This window comes from Scomber japonicus, chromosome 20, assembly GCF_027409825.1.
Source record: "Scomber japonicus isolate fScoJap1 chromosome 20, fScoJap1.pri, whole genome shotgun sequence".
Lineage (NCBI taxonomy): Eukaryota > Metazoa > Chordata > Actinopteri > Scombriformes > Scombridae > Scomber > Scomber japonicus.
This window is the reverse complement of record NC_070597.1, coordinates 20568524-20592718: the sequence shown is the minus strand read 5'-3', so window position 1 is coordinate 20592718 and position 24195 is coordinate 20568524. Positions and strand designations below refer to the sequence as shown.

General features: G+C 39.0%; 1 protein-coding gene across 1 annotated transcript; it reads left to right on the top strand.

Annotated features, from left to right (window-relative positions):
* Nucleotides 1-811: 811 nt before the first annotated feature.
* On the top strand, nucleotides 812-15248 carry vstm4b (V-set and transmembrane domain containing 4b). Its single transcript, XM_053341608.1, has 8 exons — nucleotides 812-863; nucleotides 3685-4092; nucleotides 12129-12182; nucleotides 12526-12633; nucleotides 12855-12888; nucleotides 13361-13485; nucleotides 14307-14371; nucleotides 15123-15248. Exons 1-8 carry the CDS (start codon nucleotides 812-814, stop codon nucleotides 15246-15248), a joined length of 972 nt encoding a protein of 323 aa, XP_053197583.1.
* The last annotated feature ends 8947 nt before the right edge of the window (nucleotides 15249-24195 follow it).

Here is a 24195-nt window from a genome sequence, read left to right as displayed (position 1 = left end):
ACATAGACCAATCCACCCATCCCCTCTGCCCCTCCCCCCTTTGTCAAAGTGTGTGTGTTCCAAAATAAAAACTGAGGTCTGAGCCCGCTGCTCTCCACAGCTGGAAGTGTGATTTGCTCGGCGTCAATCTCAACAAAACACTCCTCCCTGCTGTCCATCCTCCACAGGAAATTACATTTCCCACTCACTTGCCAGAAAAAAGGTGTGTGTGTATGGTTATGACTTAGGTCACTTTTGGGGACACACAACAGACCTAACACCAGTTAATGGGGGACGGCTTGTGCAAATGGGGATAAAAGCTGTCCCCAATTGGTAACACGCTGATTTTTTGGATTTGTGGTTATGGATAGGGTTAGGTTTAGGTAGGTAGTGGTGATGGTTAAGGTTAGGGTAAGTTTCCAGGAAATGAATGTAGGTCAATGTATACACCCCAAAAGTGACTTAAGTAAACCTGTGTGTGTGTGTGTGTGTGTGTGTGTAGGGGATTGGTTTTAGGGTTAGGGGTCTGTGTGTGTGTGTCCTCGCACATGCTCACCTGTCTGTTTCTGTCTGCTTGGCGTGCATGTGTATATGTTTGCGGGTGTGCACGTGGGTCCCCCAAATGTGTTTTCACTGCGAGTGACAGGAGGGGGGAGGGGCTGAGGGAGGTTCTGAGTAGAAACAGAGCGTCCAATGTTTCATATTACACTCCTCAAAAAAAGAGAGAGAGAGGGAGAGAAGAAGAGGAAGAAGGGGAGGAGGAGGGAAACCTTGGGCTTCTTTTCTTCAGAGGCATTTAACTGGGAGTTTATGGAGGCTGCAGCCGTGGAAAATGAAGATCTCCTCTGTGGTCTTCGCTCTCCTGACTCGTGCACTCTTTGAAGGTAGGAAAAAGTTTATTTTGCTCCATACTAAAGTGGATGTGGTGGAGACAAACTGTTTCCCACTGTTTTTCTGAGAAGTTTTGCAGAAAATATCTGGGAATCAGGGAGGATGTTGGGATGATGGGTGAGGAGATGGACAACAACATTTCTGCTGGATAAGAAGGTTTTTAGACTTATGTGTGTATTGTTCAGTTTCTGCTGAAATGAATGTACCTCCAAGTGAGAGTGCAGGGTGTGTTAGCAGGAAAATAACAAGTTTATCAGAGTTGCATGTGTTTGCAGTGATGAAAGGGAATGCCAAATTGAAAATTGATGGTTTTCCTCTGACTGTTTGAAAGTAAAAACCAAACTTGCAGTTTCCCCCATACATTCATTGATGATGATTTCAGTTATGTCGTCTAAAAATAGGTTATTAAATCTAACAGATTGGAGATTGCAACCTCTCAACTGTAAGTTCATTGTTTTGTTCTGTCACTCACAACCAAATGAAAGACAAGACTGTAAAAAAGACTGTGACAGTAAAATGCTTGCGTGTCGTGGAAAGTTATGAAATTGCCTGAAGTTGGGAAAAAAGATGTGTGATATACTGTCGTGCAACACTTGTGGCAATAAAGTTTGTTCCTCAATATTCATCCCACGTATGTCGTCACGTGCCAAAAACAACACGGCTGTCAACGTGAGAGGGAAGAAAGACTGTTGAGCAACAAAGTAACTGCAAGACATTGACTGTATGGATTTCAGATGTGACGTGTAGCTGCCCTTTGTGAAACAAAGCCTCAGTATATTTTTATTATTCTTTGGTGGTGTCTTAACTACTAAGAGAAAAGTTCACATCAGTCAGGTCACTTCTTTTGTAATGCATACCATCTTTAAACCATTAGGCTGCATTTAACTTCTCTGTGATTTTCAGGGGCCAATTGGAAGTTAAATGAAAAGGGAGTCAACCCTCAGTATTAATGTAAATGATCAGAGTACTGTTCTTCTATCCTCGTCAGTTGTATAGTAAATTCTCATAAACAAGCTTACAAAAAAGTGTCCAGTGTCTCACTTTAGAATGTTCTCCCCTTACCCTTTAAAAAAGACCCCATACAGCAGAGGTGAACTGTACATATCTGTGGTGAATCCCAAACTTGATCTTGTGACATGCAACCTATTTGACTTGTTTAAATTGTAATGTCAGTATTGCCACAAAGACACCTACAACTGCTTACACTGTAAAATCTCAACTGATCAAATCAACTCATATTTTATCCATTAATTTCATGTTATTAAATTAGGTTTCTCAATTTAAAGTCAAATCAACTTAAAATTTCAAATAACCACTTCAGAGCTTGTCATGAGTTCAAGTCTTAAGGCTTAAAATGATGAGAAAAAGACAAATATTTGTTAATGCTTATGTTTACATGTTAATTTAATGACACTTTTTTAGTCCCGATACAATACCTGGGCTTTGCGTATCGGCTGATACCCGATACCAATCCTATACCATTGTTGAATTAATAAATTGTATACCTCACCATGTGGAAAAGACTGAAGGCTAGACTTAAACATTATTTCCTAACTTTTTTAAATTATTAAAATAATAAATCCTTCTGTCTTCCTTTTAAGATATTGCAAGTAAGTAGCCTCTGGTACACGGAACAAAGCAAAGCAGCATAATGTAGATGCTGTGTGCTTTTAATAGCATGCTAATGTTTCAGATTCGGAGGTTTGAGGCAGAGCTGCAGGGTTGGGTGGAGGTGTGTGGGAAGTTTATTTGTGCCGTTGAACGTAACAGCTGTGAAACAATCAGAAAATAACATTTTATTGATCTGATTCGTTGGATTTCTTACTGTCAGCTCTCTCTCTTTATTCACTCTCTAGCTCGCTTGACCACAGCTAACACAACAACATCCTGTAGCCGCTTCCTGGCGGAGCAACTCTGTCCCCCCATTCAGTGTCCGAATCTTTTATACAGAACACAGGCAGAATAAAGTAGCAGCATTCCTGTTGTGATCAGACTGCATCCTTAGTATTACCTCATGAATCATGAACTGTATTTGGCTTAAACTTTAACAAAACATGTTTTTCCTATAAATTAGAGTTAAATAATTCAGACTAGTTTTGTCTATTAATACATTTGTCTTAGACTACGTCCACACCTACTCCAGACACATAAGAGCTCATAATGATGTTCAGTTATATCATTGTTTCAATGCTCGTACACGAGATACAAGGGACTGACAACAGCTGCACTGTGTGACCAGCTGTGTTGAGATTCAAAAAGATCATCAGAGTAGAGGCAACAGAAAATTGTAACATATAGAATCTGGTTCTCAGCACCCAACTGTTTTTCATGTCTAATTATGATAATTGTCCCTACTTATAGTTTCCACTCAAGAGCATTGTGGATTTGGCTGGCTTAGTGTGGACAAGAGACCATAATATAGAATAAACAAATGTTGAGTTTTACATTATAACAATTAAATAACAGCCCAAACAAAGTAAATAAACTATTTTCTGCTAGTTTCCGTACATAATCTGAAATTAATTTTTTTACAGTGTTGCCAAGCATCTTTACACCACAATGTAAAGACAGGAAAAGCAACTTGATTTTAACTTTGTTAAAATCAAAGGGTTGCTATAATCAGCATGCAGTCAAGACAAGAGATAGGAACATGGCTTCAAAATCACTCATTTTAACAAGACATGACAACGCATCCACCTCTCTGATATCACTTTTGGCTTATATTCGTATCAGATAATATGTGATCCATGTTAACAGTCAAATCACCAGTTCATGCACATATAAAAATAACATGTTAAAATCTTGGTTCGACAGATTTCTGTTTGGCAATCAACGTCACTATCACCCCTTCCCCCTTCACGGTGGCCCAGGAGGGTCAAAATATCACACTCTCTTGTGTCGTGTCCCAGCGGCGCCGCAACGCTGCATTACCAGTTGTGAAATGGACCTTCCTGCCAGCAGGCACAGACCGGCCAGAGGATGAACTCCTTATCGCTCGTGTCAACATGAGAAAGGCCCGTTTCTATGGCAACTACACCAAGAGTTTCTCATGGCCCAAGATGAAGCTGACGGTGGTGAAACAGGGGAAGATCTTTGACCTGCTGATCTTGAATGTGTCAGAAGGGGACCGGGGGCTCTACATTTGCCGGGTTCAGGAGTTTAAAAAGCATCAGGACCGCTGGAAGGCCTCATCAAACTCCACCGCTGCTACTGAGCTCAGAGGTGAGGGCTTGATTTTTTTTTTCCTGTGTTTTTCTTATCACTGGGAGATTTTCCAAGCATGTACGAATATGTGCATCACCGTGCTTCACATTTGTTGGGTTACAGATACGTCTCCACATTAGTAGAGTCAAACCCAAGACCATTGTATGTCCACATTGAAGCAAATTAAAAATCGTGCTTATAGAGATTCTTGAAGTGATGCTCCTTCCAAACCCTTTTTAATATGAAACACTTCAACTTGAAATATGGCTGTGAACAGTTTGTAGTTTGTGCTATCACTGAGAGCAGAGGTGAGGCTCAGCTTGGATTAACGTTAGTTAGATCCAATAGTTTTCATGACAGGCATAAAGTGTAACAACTTCCAAAGAAGCTCCTCAATCCATTTTCCACTGTAGGCCTATATTCATAAGCTCAGTATGTTCCAACAGTATTTTGTCAAATGACTAAGCCAGGATTGATTGGTTTAGACCAATGGATGAACAGGATGCAACCTGCGCAGCTATATGTTGTGAATGAAGCCCACCTTTGAGATGCATATTAGGCTAACTAGTTAGCAATTACTGCAATCAAAGTACTGTTTTAGGCTAGAAAATTGGCATATCATAAAAACTGGGATCCCAGGCCAGAAGATGTTGGGAACCACTGCATTAGGCTACCACTCATTCTTTGTAGGAGAAACCAGTAGCTGTAGCAGTTTATCACAGGATGACATCAACAACTACTTCTGTAACCACAACAGAAGTAATGTCAAATGCTTTCTTGTCCATAGAGATAGTCCATGGCCAACAGTACAGAACTGTGACTGTTATTGAGCCACTCCCAGCTATGAACACATGATACTGTTTGAGGTTTTAGCTGGATGTTTCTGAAGAGCATGGGTGTCCTGTTATAGGCCTCAAAAAGATGACTGAAATGGACACGAGAGGCCACCATAGATTTGTTTGAAATGTCCCTAAATATCATGAATGCAAGGGGGGGGGGGGGGGGGGTTGTAGACCTATACAACTTATAAGAAGTCCCAAGTAAAATGTTATTGTGATAACAGTGCACTGTAAATTCAGAAGAAAAAATATTAGAGCAGTAATGAGTCTCCAGTAGTAGCAGTTTTGTCTGACCGCAACTGGATGATGTCATTTTTCTAGCTGAAGAGGCAGCAAAGTTGGCTCACTGAGCAAAAGTGCTGTCCTGCTTTTGATTTGGGAGGGGAAATGTCATTGGTTAGGAACAAGCAGAGAGATAAAAGGATCCTCCATCGCAATAAGTTGTGGCTTTCACTGAGTAGATGATCTTGGAGAAAGAGCAGAGAGAGTGTGAGGTTTCAATGCCACAGCTGGCACACGAGATGTTCACACAACGGAATGGATGACACATCTACTGTACTGGTACCAGATATTGCACAGAAGTCCCTCCACTTTCATAAAACCACAGGCAAGCTTTAAAAGCTTTGTATTTTTTTCCTCCCAACTTTTCATTTGTGTTTGATTTTGAATACAATTCTCATGCTTACCAACAGGCCTGAAGAGACTGTTGATCATTTGGTTTTGTCTTCAACTTTGGTACTACTTGACCATTCAAACATGCACCCATTACTGTTGTTAAACCTGTCTATTTTGCACATTATATAAGCAATTTACAATCTTGACAGTGGCAAATTTATCATCAAAATTTATTTTGATCTCCTTAGTATTGGATGCTCAAGTTACCACTGTACATAGTGAACTAGTTAGCCATTGAGGCATAGTTAGGTTTGCTTTTGTTAATAAAGTTTGGGGTTTTTTCAATCGTGACACTAATGCTAGCAATAAGGTTTTCTTTCGTTTACTCAGAACCATCCAATAAAGGCTAGGATACCAAATAATTATTATTTTTAAGTCATACATTGTTTCATTGTTGCACCAAAATAAATACAATTAATTTCATTCAATCCCATTATTGTAATAGTGTCAATGTTCCTCAGCACTTTGAACAACACTAGATGTTGCTCACCACATTTTCCATGGAAGCATTTCTACAGGCTGTGACTTTCGGGGTGTCCACAGCCAAGTCTGAGTCCGGGCAGACACGCAGTCCCTACCGAGAGCTGTTGACATTGGCCCCAACAAGGAGTTTCCCTCCCAAAAGTAGAACAGACAGAGTCCAGAGAGACTCAGCAGAAATGGAACAAGAGATAGTTGTGCTGAGGAAGGTAAAGTTTGTCTGCAGTGACAGTCGAGTGGGCAGCTGGCTCGTGTCTGGCTCTCAACCTTTCGTGGTCAAGGATGTGGAGAGCTATTTTCATCCAAGGAAGCGCCGCTCCATTATGGTTTCAGTGATATTAATAAAAAAGCCTACTTCAACATTTTTGGATAATTACTGCATTTACAGCAACACCATTTATTTTTTTTCCTACATTACACAACAGAAGTGGCAAAAAAACAACGCGTTTACTTAATTTAGACATCTTTTATTATCCTTGCACATGAAGATCTGAAAAATAAGTCTCCATGCATTATGATGAAAACATTTTTAATTGTGAAGTAACCTCAAGAAAATCCAGATTTTTTTTTTTTTTGTCTCTGGTACATAGAGGGCTATAAACTGGGTCCTTGTTATAGAATCAGAGAATCAGGAGAAAATGTGTTAAACCAATCTTGTACACTTTTCCAGGTGAATCAAAATGATGACCCTTAACCAAACAGAAACTCTAAAGCAAGTTTTGCCATATTCTGAGTATTGAATGATTAATACCTTTAGAGATCACTTTAGAATACACTGTCCAGGATCTATGCTGGGTAATTGGAATGGACAGGCCAAAACTTTGGCAACACAGGAAAGCTGCACTTTTTCTTCCCAGTGGACCAGCTGGTAGTGGTATGTCTTCCCTGTGTCAACACCAATGGTTGACAGCTATGATAAACATAAGCTACACATCTGAGGGGTGAACCCTCACTGGGACCATTGCCCTTATACCCCACTTCAGATGAGAGACAGCAGATGACTGAGACCCCATGTGCACTGTGTGTGTGTTTGTGTGACGTAAAACTGATGGAATTCCTGCGGTCAGATAACATTAGGTGACCAGGCGTTTCCACAAACTCCAGTTAATTTACTTACTATTACTATAATAAACACAGTCAGAGAGGTCAGAGGGTTTGGTAGAAAAACTGAGGGCAGAACACAATGTGGACACAGCCTCCTCTTGGCATAAACAATCTGGACTCTTAGGTATTTCTATAGCACATGTGGGCGACTGCAAGTTAACAAGGGTGTTTTGCAGAGGTGCAAAGCACACGGATGTGGCATGGGTTTAAGTATAGTAAGAACATGGAACTCTGGGTACTATATTGGCAGCCCAAGAAAGGGACAGTAAAAATCAAAAATATTGCATATTCTGGGGCCAATAACATCTCTCTAGAGAAGGAAAGATAGAACCAATACGTTTTTATAATAAAAAGCTGAAAGTGGCATGAAAAAGGGAAGAGCAGAACAAGAAGCAACAGAAAAAGGCCTGTGTGTATGGTCATAATAGGGACACAGCCAGCAAGTGTACAGAAAAATGCTAATTTTTTTTTCGAAGAAAAGATGGAGAGAGACAACAGGAAGTTAAAGGCTGGATTATTCAAAGCTTTTTCAAGACACACAACACTGCAGTGTACATTCATCTCCGGTCATTTATAATACACTACATTAGATGGATACAGAGCAGTGACTCACTCAGTGTATGATGGAAACACAGAGGATCATTATTCACAGTGTATTGATGTTTACAGCGTTGGGTTTGTTGGGGCACCAAAAAAAAAGCCACAAATCTGAATCTACAGTCATCATTTGAATGTAACTCTGTGCTCTCTGATGAATAAAAAGTAGTTTGTTAAAGGTTTCCACTGTAGTCTGTTGCAGTCTTGGCCATTCAAAAGTAGCTGTAAAAAGAATACATTTTCTACACAAGGATAAAGACAGTTTTATGGCATGCAGTACACTAGCTTCATCCCATTTCTGATTATTCCAACATGTTCAGCTGCCACACAGTAACAGAGGCAAAAAAAAACACCACACTGACATCATTGACATTATCAAGACTTATGTTGTGAATAATTTACTGTAAAGGAAGGTCAGGTTTTAAAATGAAACCATCTGGCATTGTAAAAAGGCTGGGGGGGAAAGACTGTTTTTAATTACATTTCACACTGAAACTTTGTATTTTACAGTTTAGCTAGTGTTTGTGCCCACTGGTATATTTGCAGTAGTTTTGCCCTAGATACTGTTGATTACATATAGTTTGTTTTTGTTTTTTGGATTTCAATGAGAAATGATGACAAAAAGGAAAAGGAAACATTACAACACTGGAATTGTCATATGAAATATGCCCTTAAGCTTTGTAAAGAGGGTAGCAGCAAAGCGCAATGAAAACACCAAGAGATCAGAAATTGCTGGAAGCTAACACATAAAAACTTCACTTTGAGTGTTAACTGACTCTAAAACACCAATTTAAGCCTTCATATCCTTAACACATTTCCAATGTTTTGTGTTGAAGGAAAAAAGCAAAATGTACTGTAGATAACTTTTGTAGTAAGTTTGTAATGTAACTTAAAGTTTGTAGAATTTAGTGGCATTTAACAAAATGGACTTGACAGAAATGGAATGTAATATTCAGAAGTTTGCTTTAATTCATGTTTAATCAATTTTGTGTTTTAGTTACATTAGAACAAGTCCTTTATAACTACATATGGAGCGGGTCCTTTTCCTTCCATGTATCTACAGTAGCCCAGAACAGGCAATCAAACATTGGTTCTAGAGAGGGCATTTTGTGTTTTCCATGAGTTTCGTTGGCAGTGTAGGTTCTCCTATCTGCTTAGAAGGGAAGCGGTGAGGGGAGGGGTATTCAGTTTGTCGCAGTCTGCAACCTCACCACTAGATACCACTGAATCCTACACATTAGTTCTTTAAAGTAAATCATGACACTTTTCACATCAAGCAAGCTGTGTTGTGAGATATTATACATTCAAAAAATGCTTTTCACCAGTGCTGACTTATTTTATATCAAACTCAGACTAAAAAAAGTTTTGTCCATGCATTAAAACTAACAAGTTGAGTGGATTAAACTGTTTTTACTGACACCATGTTATAATTGAAGTTGATGAAATGAGTGTTAAACACATTAAAGTTCTGCCTAACACAGCTCTAAATCATTTAACCTGTAAACCTAGTCATATTTACAAAGTAAATATTCAAGTTATTTTCTGTCTACAATGAAGTGACTCATGATTAGGGCCAGTGTTTCCAAGCAGTAGAATGTAGGTCACATATGGTCAGTTTAGGGTTAGTGGTTTCACAGATGGCAGACAAGTCCAGAGGTTACTTCCTAACAGTCTGAGCACTGTTGAATCTATAAAAGTCTTTCCACCTACAGTGTAGAAAAAAGATCAATGAAACTATTGAAGAAAGTAGATAAAATACTGAGAACCAATAAACAGCAAAGAGACATGACATCATGATATAGGAAGAATCTAAACTGGCTTTGCTGAACATATTCAGCTGTGAACTTGGGGATGAGACATAATGTCTGCTGTTGTGTATTAGGATGCCCTGTTATTGCTGGCCTCATACTGTGAAATTAACTTTAATGAATATTATCAGATAACAAAATGACCGGGTTGACTGAAGAAGTATAAGCTTGATGTAGCATTTTGCAGATACCCTTTTTTCCAGGATTGAATCACAGCTTCTGAAGACGGCAGGCTTTGTAGTAAATGTCCCACTGTTTTATGTGATTTTTGACTTTTTTATGTCACTGAGACACGTCTACATGTCTCTACATGTTATGCCATCTAATCTGTCTTCACTTTTACTTCAGCGGCTAAAAATATTATATCATAATTGCATTACTTATGTCATTTTCTCTCAATGTGCATCCAATCCTTTTTTATGTTGAGTAATCTCCACATTATCAGTAGAACATGACTTCTTATTCCATTCACCTACAGATGGAGGATTTGTTTTAGTGTACGCTTGCTTAATTAATGCTTACAGGATTCCAATCCCAAAAGAAATTAATTTGGAAAACCAACTCTCTGTGGACTATGTCTTTCAATAATTAGTATCCAGAATCTTCAAAGAGTTCGCTTCAGTACCAATGTGAAAAGAGGAATGCAGGGAGGATCTCCATAATGGCTCAGACAAAATATGTTTTTAAGCTATCCGAAGCACATTTTTAGCCAGTTTTGTCAGTCAGTCAGTCAGTCAGTCAACAAGTAGCGCAGACAGTCTGCTTGTGGGAAAGTTTCCAGCCAGCGTCGTCAGCTGCTGGCGGTTTGGGGTATTTCAGGATGCCCTGGTGGGTGTCACTTCACGAGCTTCCTACCACCAGCTCAGCAAGAGAGCAGTGGTGTTAAGACTGCTGTGGTCAGATGGGGTGGAGAAATGAGTGAGTATGTGTGGCCAGATTTCAGGTTCAGAATGGGAAACATATTCTCTCAGCCATTTTGGACAGAAGACTTAGCTGGGATTCTCATTAAGCAGATTTAGTATGCCTACTGTATGCCTGTATACTAAATCTGTATGCAAGTATGTAGTCTGCCTTTGATTTCCAATTGGTGCTCATAATCCATTTTTGGGGTCAATGTAATCCCCAAGATTTTAAGTTTAGTTTGTTTTCATTTTTATTTTATTTAACCTTCTCCCAAAAGTATTTTACTACACCACCTCCCGATGTTCGGCCTGTCTTCTTGTGCTCTTGTATCATGGTCTGTTCTTCAAAGAACCAGTGTGTAGGATTTAGGGCAATCTATTGGCAGAAATGCACACCTCCACAGAGTGCCATGTTGTACCGCCATGTTTCTACAGTAGCCCGGAATGAACACACCAAACATTGGCTCTACAGAAGGCCTTTCATGTTTTTTACAAGTTTTGCAGCCAGTGTAGGTTCTCCTGCTTGGAAGGGTATGGGAGGGGAGTCCTTGGTCCTTTACAGTTCCACTCTAATTGCTTTGCATTCATAAGTCGGTCAAAATCAAGCAAGCAAAAGCAATGCTGCTTCATCATTTCAAGGTTCGGCTTTATTGTCATTATACAAAAGAGGATCACACAATTAAATATTGTTAATACATGTCCCCATCATGCCACACACACATAAAGACATAAAAGACAAATATATTAAATTATTAAAACTGAAATAGGTAATATAATAGAACAAAATCAGTATCATGTATCATGGAGCAATTAAATGTATATTTACAACCCTTTGTAGGCTGCTAATTGTATATGAGCTAGTTAGGGCATGAATAATTCAAGTTCAAGTTCTATCCAAATCATGGAGCTGACATTAATTAGATAGCTAGCTAGCCAGTGACCGATATTTTAACTTGGTGAATCCATACTCGCAGACAAAAATACAGAACCTATACTACAAATTCCAAGTGATACATTTTCCTCAGGTATCATTGTAAACTACATTAGGGTAGGGCTAGATTAGAAAGCTTGGAACTGCAATAACCTGGCAGGGTAGCAGCAAAAGGTCAAATGAGGTGTTAAATAAGGTATGTTTTGCTGACTGTCTTGGGAAACTTTTTTAAGCATTGCCTGTTGATCATGTGGACTAGGATCAGATTTTGAAATGCATACTGTGCTAGCGTCCATGTTGTAATTTTAAAGTGAGTCCATGCCACATTTTTATGTTTACACTGATCAGATCGGACTGGCAATTGAGAAAAAACAAGTCTGAGATGGAACATAGCTAATATGTGGTTGCACTGTTCTGACTTTGTTGTGAACGTGAAAGAGGTGAAACTATACAATTATGCATAACTCTAAATTAACTGTCTACACTAATGTCTAAGTTAATGAGCTATTCATCCTTTTTTCGTCCAGTGTAGGTTAAATGTTGAGCCCTCTGGACAGTGATTCAGAGGCCGGATCAGGCAGGGAGGAGGCAAACCTCAGCTCGTTGTCTTCCTACAATTAGCTTTATTTAAACTCCAGCCAGCGTGTAATCAGGCGGCAGGAAAGCCACAGTGATGACTTTACATGTTTCCCCTCTCTCTCTTTCTTTCTCCTTGTAGTGCATGTCCTACCAGCCACCAAGGCCAAAGAAAGCCTGTGGAGCTTGTTTGAAGGTAAGTTGGCATATTTTTAGTGTGTGATTGTATGTGTGTGTGTGCGTGTGTGTGTGTGTGTTTGTGTGTGTGTGTGTGTTTGTGTGTGTGTGTGTGTGTGTGTGTGTGTGTGTGTGCGTGTATGTGTATGAGTATGCGCTCGCACGTGTGTGTGTGTTTGTGGTGGACTGGCACTGTATCGTCCTTGGCAGGCAAAAATAGCCCAACCCAAAGGATATACTACAGTGCCTGAAATAGCTCAGTAGAACATGTATTATTTTTCCCTTCAGATTTTTGTGTACAGTGAAGCAAGCTGATGTACAGTTGGAATAATGTGTGTGTGTATGTGTTTGTGTGTTTTCAGATGTGTACCTTTGCGCGGTGCTGATCTGCTCAGTGGGCCTGCTGTGCATGTGCATGTTCACGGTGACGGTAACCTGCCAATACATACAGAGGAAGCAGAGGTTAAAAGGTCAGCAGCAACAGCATTATTCTCCAGTGACCTCTGACCTTTCATTTTCTTTCTCACCATTATCTTTGCTATCCTGTTTCTATTATTTTTTTCTATCATTTCCTCCACCTAAGTAAAAACTCCAAACAAAACATCTTTGTATTAAGTAAGAAATGAGATGTTGTAATATTCGTCTCCATACCACCAGTTATTTTGTTGCTAAATGTGTTGTTTCTTTGCAGATAATTACCACTTGGTCAAAAGCCCTCAGAACAGGTAAGATATTAGGCTGATACAGCTTCACACTTATTAAAACTCAACTGATTTTGCCTTCCCTTCTAGACTAAATCAGTGGACTCACGATAGACAGTTGAATGAAACATCTAAATCTAAAGCCAGAGATATTGTCCTTTTATTTTATGCTTTCGTCTTACAATATGGCAATACAACCACCGACAGTTCAGTTTAGAGATTCAGGTTTTATGTTAGTAGCAGCTAATGTAGTCTCAAGGTGCAAGCCTCAAGCAGTGATTAGGAGTGGGCTACAGAGGTCTGGTAACCTCACTTCGTTGTAACTCCACACACCCAGATTTCTGTAACTTTTCAAACTTCTTCAGCCTCAACCCAACGTTGACTCTAGCAATATCACTAAATGTATACAGCGTTTTTCACATATGCAGCAGAACTCCAAAATACCTGTAAACAGACTTTGATGTGTAAGATTGTGTGGTTTTCTGTTTTACTCCAGCTCAGGAGAAACGGTCACCAGTCTGGTTAGTGTGTCTCCTGCCCTACCTAAGAAGGAGAGGAGGTACAGGAAGAAAAGGAGCAGAGACTACCAAGAGGAGATACCACCAGAGATACCAGCAAAAGGTAAACCCAAGTCTGTAGCCATGTTCTCAACTACTGTTTCTCTCTTAGTTAAATACAGGCATACATGCAGGACCAAAACAATTAGCAATATGACCATTTACTTGTTCTGGTCATTGAGGAACGCAAGCAGGAATGGCTGAGTATGAGAATCTGTCCAATCTGAGGTTTACTCTTGGTTCATTTTTTCTTCTGCTTGGTTTTCCACACATGGAGACATTAGAGGTCAACCTCCACCCCTTCCACATATAAACTAAAAACTTTCTCACCCCTAACAAACCACAGCTCAGCCCTGCTTCTTAATTAGGATGCAGAATGTAATACATCAACTTTTTCCCCTGAAAGAAAGAGAATGTGAGTTCAGTAAAGTCTTAAAGGCCCAGAGTATTTCGCAAATGTTCTCCAAACTCATTGTTGATGTTCTAAAACTCCTTGGTGACAACAGAGAAACCCTACAAGGGGTTAACTGATGTGGGGTTTGTTGATGCTCTCTTCTGTAGGGCTGAGGCTGCTGCGTGTTGCTGTTTTCTGCAACTGATGTTCATTTCTCCTTTTTAGGCCAAAGAGTAATGTTTTTGGTGTTATGCTGAGAACATAGCACAAAAAGACTGATGACTCTAAGAAGTGGTATTGGATTTTAAGTATTAGGAAAACATTCCTTGGATACCCAGTGCTAGACTGTTTAAGAACAATGTGTATCCAAGTGTCTGCCATGTTAGCGGTTTTTGATGGCGAGCCATGGATCTTGACGTACACATAAATACATTGTATTTACTACTCAGATCTCAAAACCGAAACCACTAAGCTTTGTTTTGTCCCTGCAGCTCCCATTGGAGACAAAACAAGGAAACCCAAACTTTTAAAACCACAACCAAGGAAAGTAGTTTTGGTGAGTACCAACTAAGCCCTTTATACATCATTTATTTTTATTGTCTTTTATCATTGCCAAATAATCTGAAAGCTATCCGGTAATCACTTTTTACCAATTTTTATATTGGTATAACTAACATATTTAAAGTATGCAAAATAACTGTACATGTGCCTTTGTATTTTTTGGTAAAAGTTGATATTATTTTTGAGCCACATGTGCCATGTGACAAGAATTATATGTCAGCAAAAGTACCACAAAATCTCATAAAAGGTGCCACTAAGTCAATTGTCACTGGAATGATCTCTCGTTATGGTAACCTGGCATTTTGATGGCCTTAAAAGTGCAAGGGGTAAGTGGATTTTGGCAACCTCAACCCAGAAATCCTGTAAGGTGACGTGTGCACACAGCCTGCTCACATTTTCCAAACCAATGCTGTAACCCAGAAGCAAACCAAAAAGAGGAGGGGAAAACATTTAACATTATCAAGTATATCAGGCAATTGATAACTGCTGTTTAGGGATAAGTTTTGACTTTGACTCCCAAGTATAGAGAGTTTCTTGTCAGCATGTGACACCACAATGTCATTTGAGCAAACAGGGTAGATCTATGACATTTTGAGCCCTGTAATTAGCTTAATGAAGTTTTATATAAAAATCTTCCTCTCATTTTCTCACCACTGATACCACTTCCCTTCCATGCCACCTCCCCCTCCCCATCTCCTCCATCATTATTATCCTCTCCCCTCCCTTCTCTATCTCTAAATCTCCAGCCCAAGATAGTGGAGGAGAATCTGACCTACGCAGAACTGGATCTGGTGAAGCCAATTCCAGAACCCAAGGCGTCATGTAGCGGCACGGTGTATGCGCAGATACTGTTTGGGGAGCAGCAGCTATGAGAGAAACACACACATACACACACCACTAATAACTGTGCCTTATGTAAAAAGTATTGTTTATTTATAGTCTGTATTATTTTGTATTCAAATGGATTGTGAGAAGCAAAATCTGCTGTGTCACAAAATTATAACAAAATTGTACATATGATTTTATATAAACTTTGATATAACATCTTTTTATGAGACCAAGATGCAAGAGGAAATGTTTTATATACCCTACTGGAGTATTTCATGGTAGTATTTTTCTTTTGCACCCATGTTTAAACCATGTGTATCTTAAACTGGGAACACAATAGAAGACTTTTGGGCTGATTTAGAGCAGACTTGTCTATCATGACAATCGGTAAGGACATTGGGGATTGAACTTGCAGGCTCAATCACACCAAACAAAACCTATTCAATACTGCTACCTTATATCTGCAAGGCTACTCTGAGTCCTGTAGTGTGTTGCAATCACATCCGATGAGAGTCAGGTTTACTCTGGAGCAAAGTTGAGTAAGATATTGCTGTGTTCCTATGTAAGATTTCCTGTTAACACCTTATGTAAAGAGGGGAAAATTGCATTTGTCTATGTAGTACAACCTCCATTGCTTACGAGTGTCAAGACAAATGCTAACATACTGCAGTATCTTTAAAATTGATTAGTAATAGTTTGACATTTTGGGAAATACACTTATTCACAAATGAATATTAGATAAGAACATACATACCAATCTCATCATGACTCTGCATTAATTATAGAGTTAGAATCAGGAGGTCTTTACTTTGTTTAGTATTAGTGGAAGTAAACTAGACTAGTTAGCTAGTCAAGGCTAGCTAGTCTGGCTAGGGGGAGTTACATGCTTTAACAATATCTTCATTCATACAATTTAAATTTTCCAGCTGACATTTCAGTGCCACATCTCCACTAGCTTCATGGAAACCTGAAGGTCCAATAGAAAATCACAAATTCACAATTTTTGGACTTTCAAGAGAACCAGGTGAGCTGTCCATACCTTGCAGTCTTTATGCTAAGCTAAGCTAATTGACTCAACTCTTTCTTCATACCTAACGCTTTTCTGATTCAACTCCTGGTAAGAAAGCAAACAAGGTATTACCCAAAATGTCAAACTCTGACGTAAAATTCATAATTCATCATTCTGGTGTTACTGTAGCATTTCCACAAATTGAAATTTGCAGAGGCTCGATTAGCTAAGCAAAAAAACATCATTTTGTTTTCACGCTTCATGCGATATTCTGGTTCCAGTGAAATTATAATGTCTGTGACGTTTCTGACATAGTTTATTGTAGGAAACCCCATCAAAAATGAGTAAATGTATGAAAGAAAGTCACAATAAATGAGAGACATCCGTTATTATGAATGTGAACCAATGCACTTTCAAATGTGATATACTTCTAGTGTGTTCCCAGCATTATCTGCCTCACAACATCTGTGTTCAGTCTGTTTTTGTGTGTCAGACTTCAGTAATGACCACAACTCCAGAGAGTTGATACAAAAGTAGCGATTAGCCCCTGATCTACCCCCACATATGTGAGAACACACAAGTCCTTTCATCTGGTGCCAACATCAACTTAACAGGCTCTTAGCGATACACACACACTTACGTACACATTGCGTACATACAAGGATGGAGTTACATGTAAGGCTAAACAGCCTTGGGAGCTCACAGACAAAGGCACATACTGTAAGCTGCAAACAATTGTGACACCTGATCTACAAGGACTAACTGTCTTTGGACTATTTCACATTAATGTGAGTCTTAGATTGCTTCAAATCATGAGGTTATGTTGTTGTTTGAGATAAGAGTCAGTGGCTGTAAACCCACATACCTTTACCACGGTCTCTTTGCTTTCTCGCTTTCCGTGAATCTGAGTGTGAAAGTGCTTAGGCCTCTTTTTCCATTTAATGATCCTCTGGATTCAGGCTTGGAAAAGCAAAGGAGAGTTTTTCAAACAGTTAACTTGAAACCCAGACACAAAGGCACCGGATCCCTCCCTCCCTCTAAGACTTCCACTATCTTACGTGGAGTTATCCATGCAGATGAAGCCCGTCTACGGTACAAATCTCACTTTCCACTGCATGCTGGCTGAGATCCATGTTTTGCCCCCTTTCCAGCTGAGAGACTTCAGTCACCTCTCTTCTGTAAAAAGTTTAAAATTAATTTGTATGTACTATTAGTTTTAGTTATGTACTCTAACCACTTTCTCAGAAATATGTAGAAACTGTGGTTAAATAACAGGCTGATTTACACATAAAATCACAGTCAGCCTCCAGTTATAAAAAGATTGAATTTGACAATATCTGTTTGAAACTGGTGAGAAAAAGTTATTTGAATGTATACTAATCAGCTGCCATAGCCCAAAGCTGACCTCCAATGTGGCTGTCATGGGATAAGTCGTGTCAGCACAGGATAAAGTTAGATTTCTAGCTATCACTTAAAATGTATGATTAATTCCAACAGTGAGTTGGTGGTTGTGGACTCTGACATTCTTTGTTTCTCCGCCTATATATTACATTTCAATTCAAACCACTATCGACCTCCACTTGTCAGCATTCCAGTACTTCTCTGTCGTTTCTGTCTGTACATTTCAGTTGCACAGTGTGTATTATAACTATATGAAATGACTGAAAGTGACCTTTCGGTGGTGGGCAGAAGCGCCTTAAAAATGCCCTCAAACTGTGAAATGTAAAGTTTCTTCCAGACCACAGTGTCCTTAATGGGAGTCCACTAACTAAAACCATGTGTGTGAATAGTGCCTCTCTGCTCTCGCCCTCTCAGTTTTCCTTCTCTCTGCCCACCACTGACCTCTGTAGTAATCAACATTCCAGCATTTCTGCTTATGTTCATTTTGTATGTTTTCAGCTGTACAGTGTGTATCAATAAGTGAAATAAATATTAAAGTGGATCTAAGCACTGTGCTGCCTGAGAAGTATTTACACATCCATTCCCCAGTTAATGATGTGGAAATTATTTAGCGTGACAAGTAAAGGTCTGTTTTTCTATTAAGAAATGTTAAAATTTTAATTTATGGTACAAGTCATCTGGCCTTTTTGTTTACTTCCAATGAAAAGTTCATTCTCTTAGAAAGTTCTCACAGTATGGGCGTTAAAGTAAAAGTATGTAACTTTTGCTGCACCCACTGGTTCTATTTCTCTCCATCTGTTTTCATTCACATTTTGAATTTGAGATTAAAAAACCTGAGTGGAAATGGCCAAAATTTAAAAAAAAAGAAATATTACAAAACAGTTTATAAGCTTGGCTGAGGTGGAAACATTCATGCACCAATAAAATAAAAATATGACTAAGTGCACTACAGACTTGAATATGTACATAAATAATGACACACATGAATCATGACATCATACTTAAACCTGCACCAAAGCGTCTGCTGAAAGAATGGAAACATCAGATCTGTGTGTTGCAATGAAGAGACTGTAATGTTCCGCAGATTAAAACAAGAAATAACATAAACGCCATATTTTAAGGTTGATTGGTGCCCTTTTAATTACATCATCTTGGTGCGCCCTCTTCTTCTGCGGTGCTTTAATGCCATGCTAAGAATTGGAGAATTTCCACCAACTGTTATCTTGAAGAACCATATCCCAGTATTTAACAGTAGTGGATGTAGTGTACAAGTATTTGATTTTTCTTTTTTCAGATTTGCTCTACTTTTGGATGTAAGCCAAATTGTGTGACCACAAATAACATTCAAGTAGTTAACATTAAGTCAGTGAACTGAAATTTGCTAACCATCATAGGATACTGCTCATACTAAACATTTTACTAAATGTTTTAATGCTGACAAACCAAATTCTTGAGTTTTAAGAGAAAGAATGTGATATTTATTTTTTCAAATGATATATACTTTAAGGTTATATTGCTTGTACCGTGTACGATTAATCTGTTGGATTGGATTGAAGACACTTACACTGAAGGCACAAAAGGAAGCAATCCTACAGAACAATGATCCTTGAGCTTCCGTTCTGTATTCATACACCCCTACTCATCAATAAAAGCAGTATTTTACTGCGATCAAAGCCCAGGCTGCCCACGTCTAGTTAGTTTTCAGTTCCATGTTGGCAATATAAAGGAGACAACAGAGGGGCACAGCCGTCAGCAGCCAGGATGGGTGTCAGCCGCTCTTGTGGTGGTGGAGGTGCTGTAATGAGAGAGGGGGAGATTTAAATGTTAGGTTTAGTTTACTTGCAAACTCCAAATTATTTTCAAAATGAAGAGAGAGAGGAAGCTCACTTGGTGCATGAGACAAAAGGAGCCCCAGAGGTCTTATAAAAAATGTCTCACCCACTAAGAAAACATATGAAGTTAACAGAAAGACAAACAGGTCAGCTCAGTAACTGAAACTAGATGAATTGGTTTGAAGGGGAAGTAGTCCAAAAGTAACACATCTATAAGTAAAGCAAATAAAATTGACATTGTTTGATAGGGTAGGACTGTTAAAATAAGAAGGAGGTATAAGGAAAAGAGGAAGGAGCATAAAGAGATAGGCAGGATTTTCCAGATTTGTATGTGGGAAGAACAGCAGGATACTGTCAATTTGGAGGTGTGGGACAGATTGATGCTGGTCGCCTGTCTGAGCACAAAACTGCAGGCTTAAGCAGACACTCCCTGTACAAAAAACAACTGATGTCATCCGTAAAATAGCCAAACAAAACCTATTGTTAAAGCAGAAAATCCTGGCGTGTCTCAGCACCACTTATGTCCCGTGCATGCTATCAGCCTAGTCCATAGAAATACAATGCATAGTAAACACACAGTCTACAACCAACATATCCTGTGTGGTTACAGAAATGCATAGCTAACACTGGCCTCGGGGCAAAAAAGAACATAATGAAAGACTTCAGCAAGTGGAAATCACAGGAGGCAGGAATTAGAATAAGGCTCCGAATTGAATATCCTGTAAGCAACTTGGATCCACAGTGAATATCCAGTATCGTGGGCGGTCAGTTCTGGTCAGTTCAGAGTGACTTCTTCTTCCTTGATCCCTTCTCTTAGTGTACACTACTACTACCATCCTGTGCAACTATTTACAGTACGCTTAAGGAGTTAATCCAAATATCCTCCCAGTTTTACTTCAGTTATAAATTTTAGACAGAAACAGCTTCTTTTTTCAAGTTCCTAAGGCAAAACGGGGTAAGATTTAAAGGTGCAGTGTATATGATTTAGTGCCATCCAGTGGTGATGTTTCAGATTGCAACCAACTGAATATCCCTCCCCTGCCAAGCTTATAGAAGAACCTAGTGGCACTCACAAAAAATGTTAAAGACCCTCTTTTGAGCCAGTGTATGGTTTGTTTGTTCTGGGCTACTGTAGAGACATGGCGACCTATATAGAAGAAGACCCGCTCCCTTTGTAGCTATAATGGGCTCTTTCTACGGTAACAAAAATATTTTTTTTTTTCAAGTGATTACACACAAGGTAAAACATACTTATGAATGTTATATTGAATTTCTGCCAAGTCTGTACTGCTAGATGCTACTAAATTCTACATAATGCATACTTTAAGAGAAAATCTCAATGAAAACTTCCAACAGCCTGGGTCTTGATGAATTAAACAGCTTTTTCATCTTCACTTCACACTTGTTTGTCTGTTTGACAGACAGGCAACGCAGTAAGTGATGAAGCAATTCACTACAAGATTTATTAGTCTGCAGCAAAGGGCGACTGTCATCTCTCAGCGCCATGATTTACTCTGCTGTTGTATGGAACTGCAGACCAAGCACACTTAATAGGAAACAGCTTGTCTCAAACTCACCGTTTGGCTGCCTGTCACTCCTATGGGCTCCAACAGTGATGACATCATAGTGTACAATGACTGACTTTTTAGATTGTTAACAGTCAGAGAGGAGAGTGGTGGGGGTGTAAAGTTTTAAATGATGAAGTTCATGAGTTTCCCCCCCAAATATGGAGTTAGAGCTCTTGCTTTTAGCTTTTTCTGCATACTGTTAAGTGCAACACACACCAGCTGGGTCGAAGAATTTGACATTAATTGACCCCTGTAGAGAAGACTGGACTGGACCATATTATTCTCATCTGGTGTGTTGTACAAGCGTCAATTGACACAATTGACGTTGTGTGGGCTGAACCTAGAATTCAAAGATTTGCAAAGACACACATAAACATCACTGCAGGTCTACATAGAGAAAAGTGTTATGAGTAACCCATTCTTTGCAGAGGCTTGCAGAAAAGATGGCACGTACACCTTGCAAATCTCAATAATATGCAACCCTGCACATGTAAAAAAGCTGACTGGTTGATCTAACTGCCTGTTAGGAGAAGGATCCAAAAGTTTCAAGAAAAATAACCCTTGTTCTGACAAGTCTAAAAGAAACTGCCACACAAACATTACCTGTGCATGCTTGCTTACATGTAGTCAAGTAATTGCAGGTGTTTTGATACGTGTCATACAATGCCTTTGTGTGTTGACCTACTGTAACCTTGTATATAGAGTGGCCTAGACGGGAAAAACACATGATTGGATAAAATACATTGATAACAACATAGAAAATACAGTTCATATACAAGAGGTTAACAAAGTTTCACATTAACAAAACTGATAACACAACTTAAAGAAAAAAAGACACATTACCAATTCAGAAAAAACATTAGCACAACACAAAATGCTTTAACTTTTGTTATTGTTGTTTGTTGATGTGTTTTGTGGAATGTTGTCTTTAACACATTTCATCCAAAAATGTGGTTATGGTTTTGCTCCTCTAGGCCTCTGTTGATATGTGATTGAAACTCAACTTCCTTTTTTTAAGTACTGTACGTGTGCTACTACTATTCTATCTATGTATGGAGGACCAAATCAAACCTGGTTTAACAGAATAAAGTATTTCATAGATTTTTGTAGATGTATGGGAAATGGCTTGTACTGGTGGGATTTGTATTTCAGTGAGCTATGACGATTGCTAAAGAGTTATCCATGAATGAACAACACAACAAACACAAAAGCTTTGATGTAACAGAGGTGCTTCCTCTTGAGAGTCAATAATGACGGCTGTTTCCTCGCTTGCTGAGAGCTTAATGGGGTTTGGCTGTTTTAGTGTCAACAGAAGTGTGGAAACAATGAAAAACTGAAGAAATCAAACATCAGCTAACACAATGGAAAGTGAGGAAGTCTTTTATGAATGCCCACTGATTCACAGAACTGACAAACATACAGTACAATGGAAGTTTAATGAAGTGCTGAAGCTCTGAAATAGTCAAGACATGTAGACAGTATTTGTAGACAGTGCCAGCAAACTAATCCTGACCCATTTATTATATTCAGCATATGCAAACAACTAAAACATGACTAATTGACTGGTCCAAGTGCATAGTGAATATTTAGTCAACTCCATGTTAAGCTTTCCACAATGAAACGTGGATAAACACTTAAAAAAGGAAAGGTGCTTTGAGCTTCCTGCCTTGAAGCAAAGACAACACAACAGGCACATAGTGGAAGCCACATGCATTCAAAGCTTAGATAAACATACGTTTGCCTCTGCCCCCGCGGTGCCAGCTTTCCTAAACATGTCCAAAAAGCTATCACTCATCTCTGCACAAAAGCAGCTTTACTCTTCTCTTGAATTTGATGGCCTTTATGCAGAAAGCATGCTGGAAAGGAAGGCATCTCAAAGTCTCTGTGACAAATGCTGGAGCCTCGACTCATTGCTGTGGTTCATTCTTTGTGTCTGAGCAGGATAAAGCCGCATCCTTCTGGCTGCATTTATGTGTCTCTTAAAACTTTCTGTATCCTGTAAAATTTAACTGAGCTTGAAAGGTGTGATCTTTTTTAAGAAATTCACAAAATGCATAGTTGAATCTTTCAAATGTGGGAGCTGCCTGCTACTACCGGTCTTTTACAGCTGGCCATTGTGTGGCTTTTTTTCCTATGTAGTAAGTGGATCTGCTTCCCCTCTGCCAAAGCATTTTTAAAGAGAAGTGAGAAGATGATATAGGAACAAAACTGAGAACTGTTCTGTAAAAATGTACCAATATGCATGCCATGTGATCCTGTGATTAACTTCACTTATGTGTCCACCAAGGGCCAAAATGGAAATAACAGCTTTGAGCTTCTACTTTCTATCCATGTATCTTATTGCTTAAGTAGTAAATGTTGGAATAGAAGACAGTGCTCCTAATTCATTATCTGCAACCAGAAATATCTGACTAAATACTTGACGATATGGTGTTTGTAAGGTTGTTTTCAGTTTATTGCTGCTAAAAATATATTATACGAAAATGGTAACAGAAACACAAATAGATTATTTTCAGAGGGAAACCTGGACAAAGTCATAACTGTTGGTGTATGTTAAAATAAAGCACCCAAACCATAGTGAATTTGTCATGTTAAGTATGTTACCACAATATGGAAACACTATGATATAAAAATATTTCAGGTTTTTACCAAAGCCTTATACCATCAATGGTGTAAAGACCACAGACTCACAACTGTATAATTTAGCAATGACGTGACAGTTGTATGATTAGATAACCGTGTAATAACCGTTGGTGGTCACCTACAGGAAAATGCTTTGAAACGCTGTCAAACAGCTGTGACAGAAGACAGGAAGAAAGGAAGAAAGGAAATGACTGGGTGAAAGAAAGGAAGTCCTTGTTGACAAGTCATTATATTTAACGACATAACGCCAGCTGCAGTGGTTCTGTTTTTGTTCTGTATATGATATTATTCACTATTGCTCACCATTTATTAGTTTACTTTGTTGCATGTTAACAAGTTGCTACCATGTATTATATTATGAGAGTTGGATGTCAGACCAAAAATGGCACCCATTCAGTCCTGTAAGAATTGCTTGGCTGGCAAATACGCCAAAAAAGAACTAGCTTGAGGGTTTGCTTCCACGTTATGCTGACCCCCGCCCCCGAATTCCCACTCATCAAATCACTTTACATTGTGATGACTTGACAGATTTTTAATC

What these genes read in the sequence shown, in the direction of transcription:
- vstm4b (XM_053341608.1), top strand. Translation starts at nt 812, where the DNA reads ATGAAGATCTCCTCTGTGGTCTTCGCTCTCCTGACTCGTGCACTCTTT. An exon ending in GACTCGTGCACTCTTTGAAG is followed by an intron (nt 864 to 3,684) that starts GTAGGAAAAAGT and finishes TTGGTTCGACAG; the next exon opens with ATTTCTGTTTGGCAATCAAC. An exon ending in AACCAAGGAAAGTAGTTTTG is followed by an intron (nt 14,372 to 15,122) that starts GTGAGTACCAAC and finishes CTAAATCTCCAG; the next exon opens with CCCAAGATAGTGGAGGAGAA.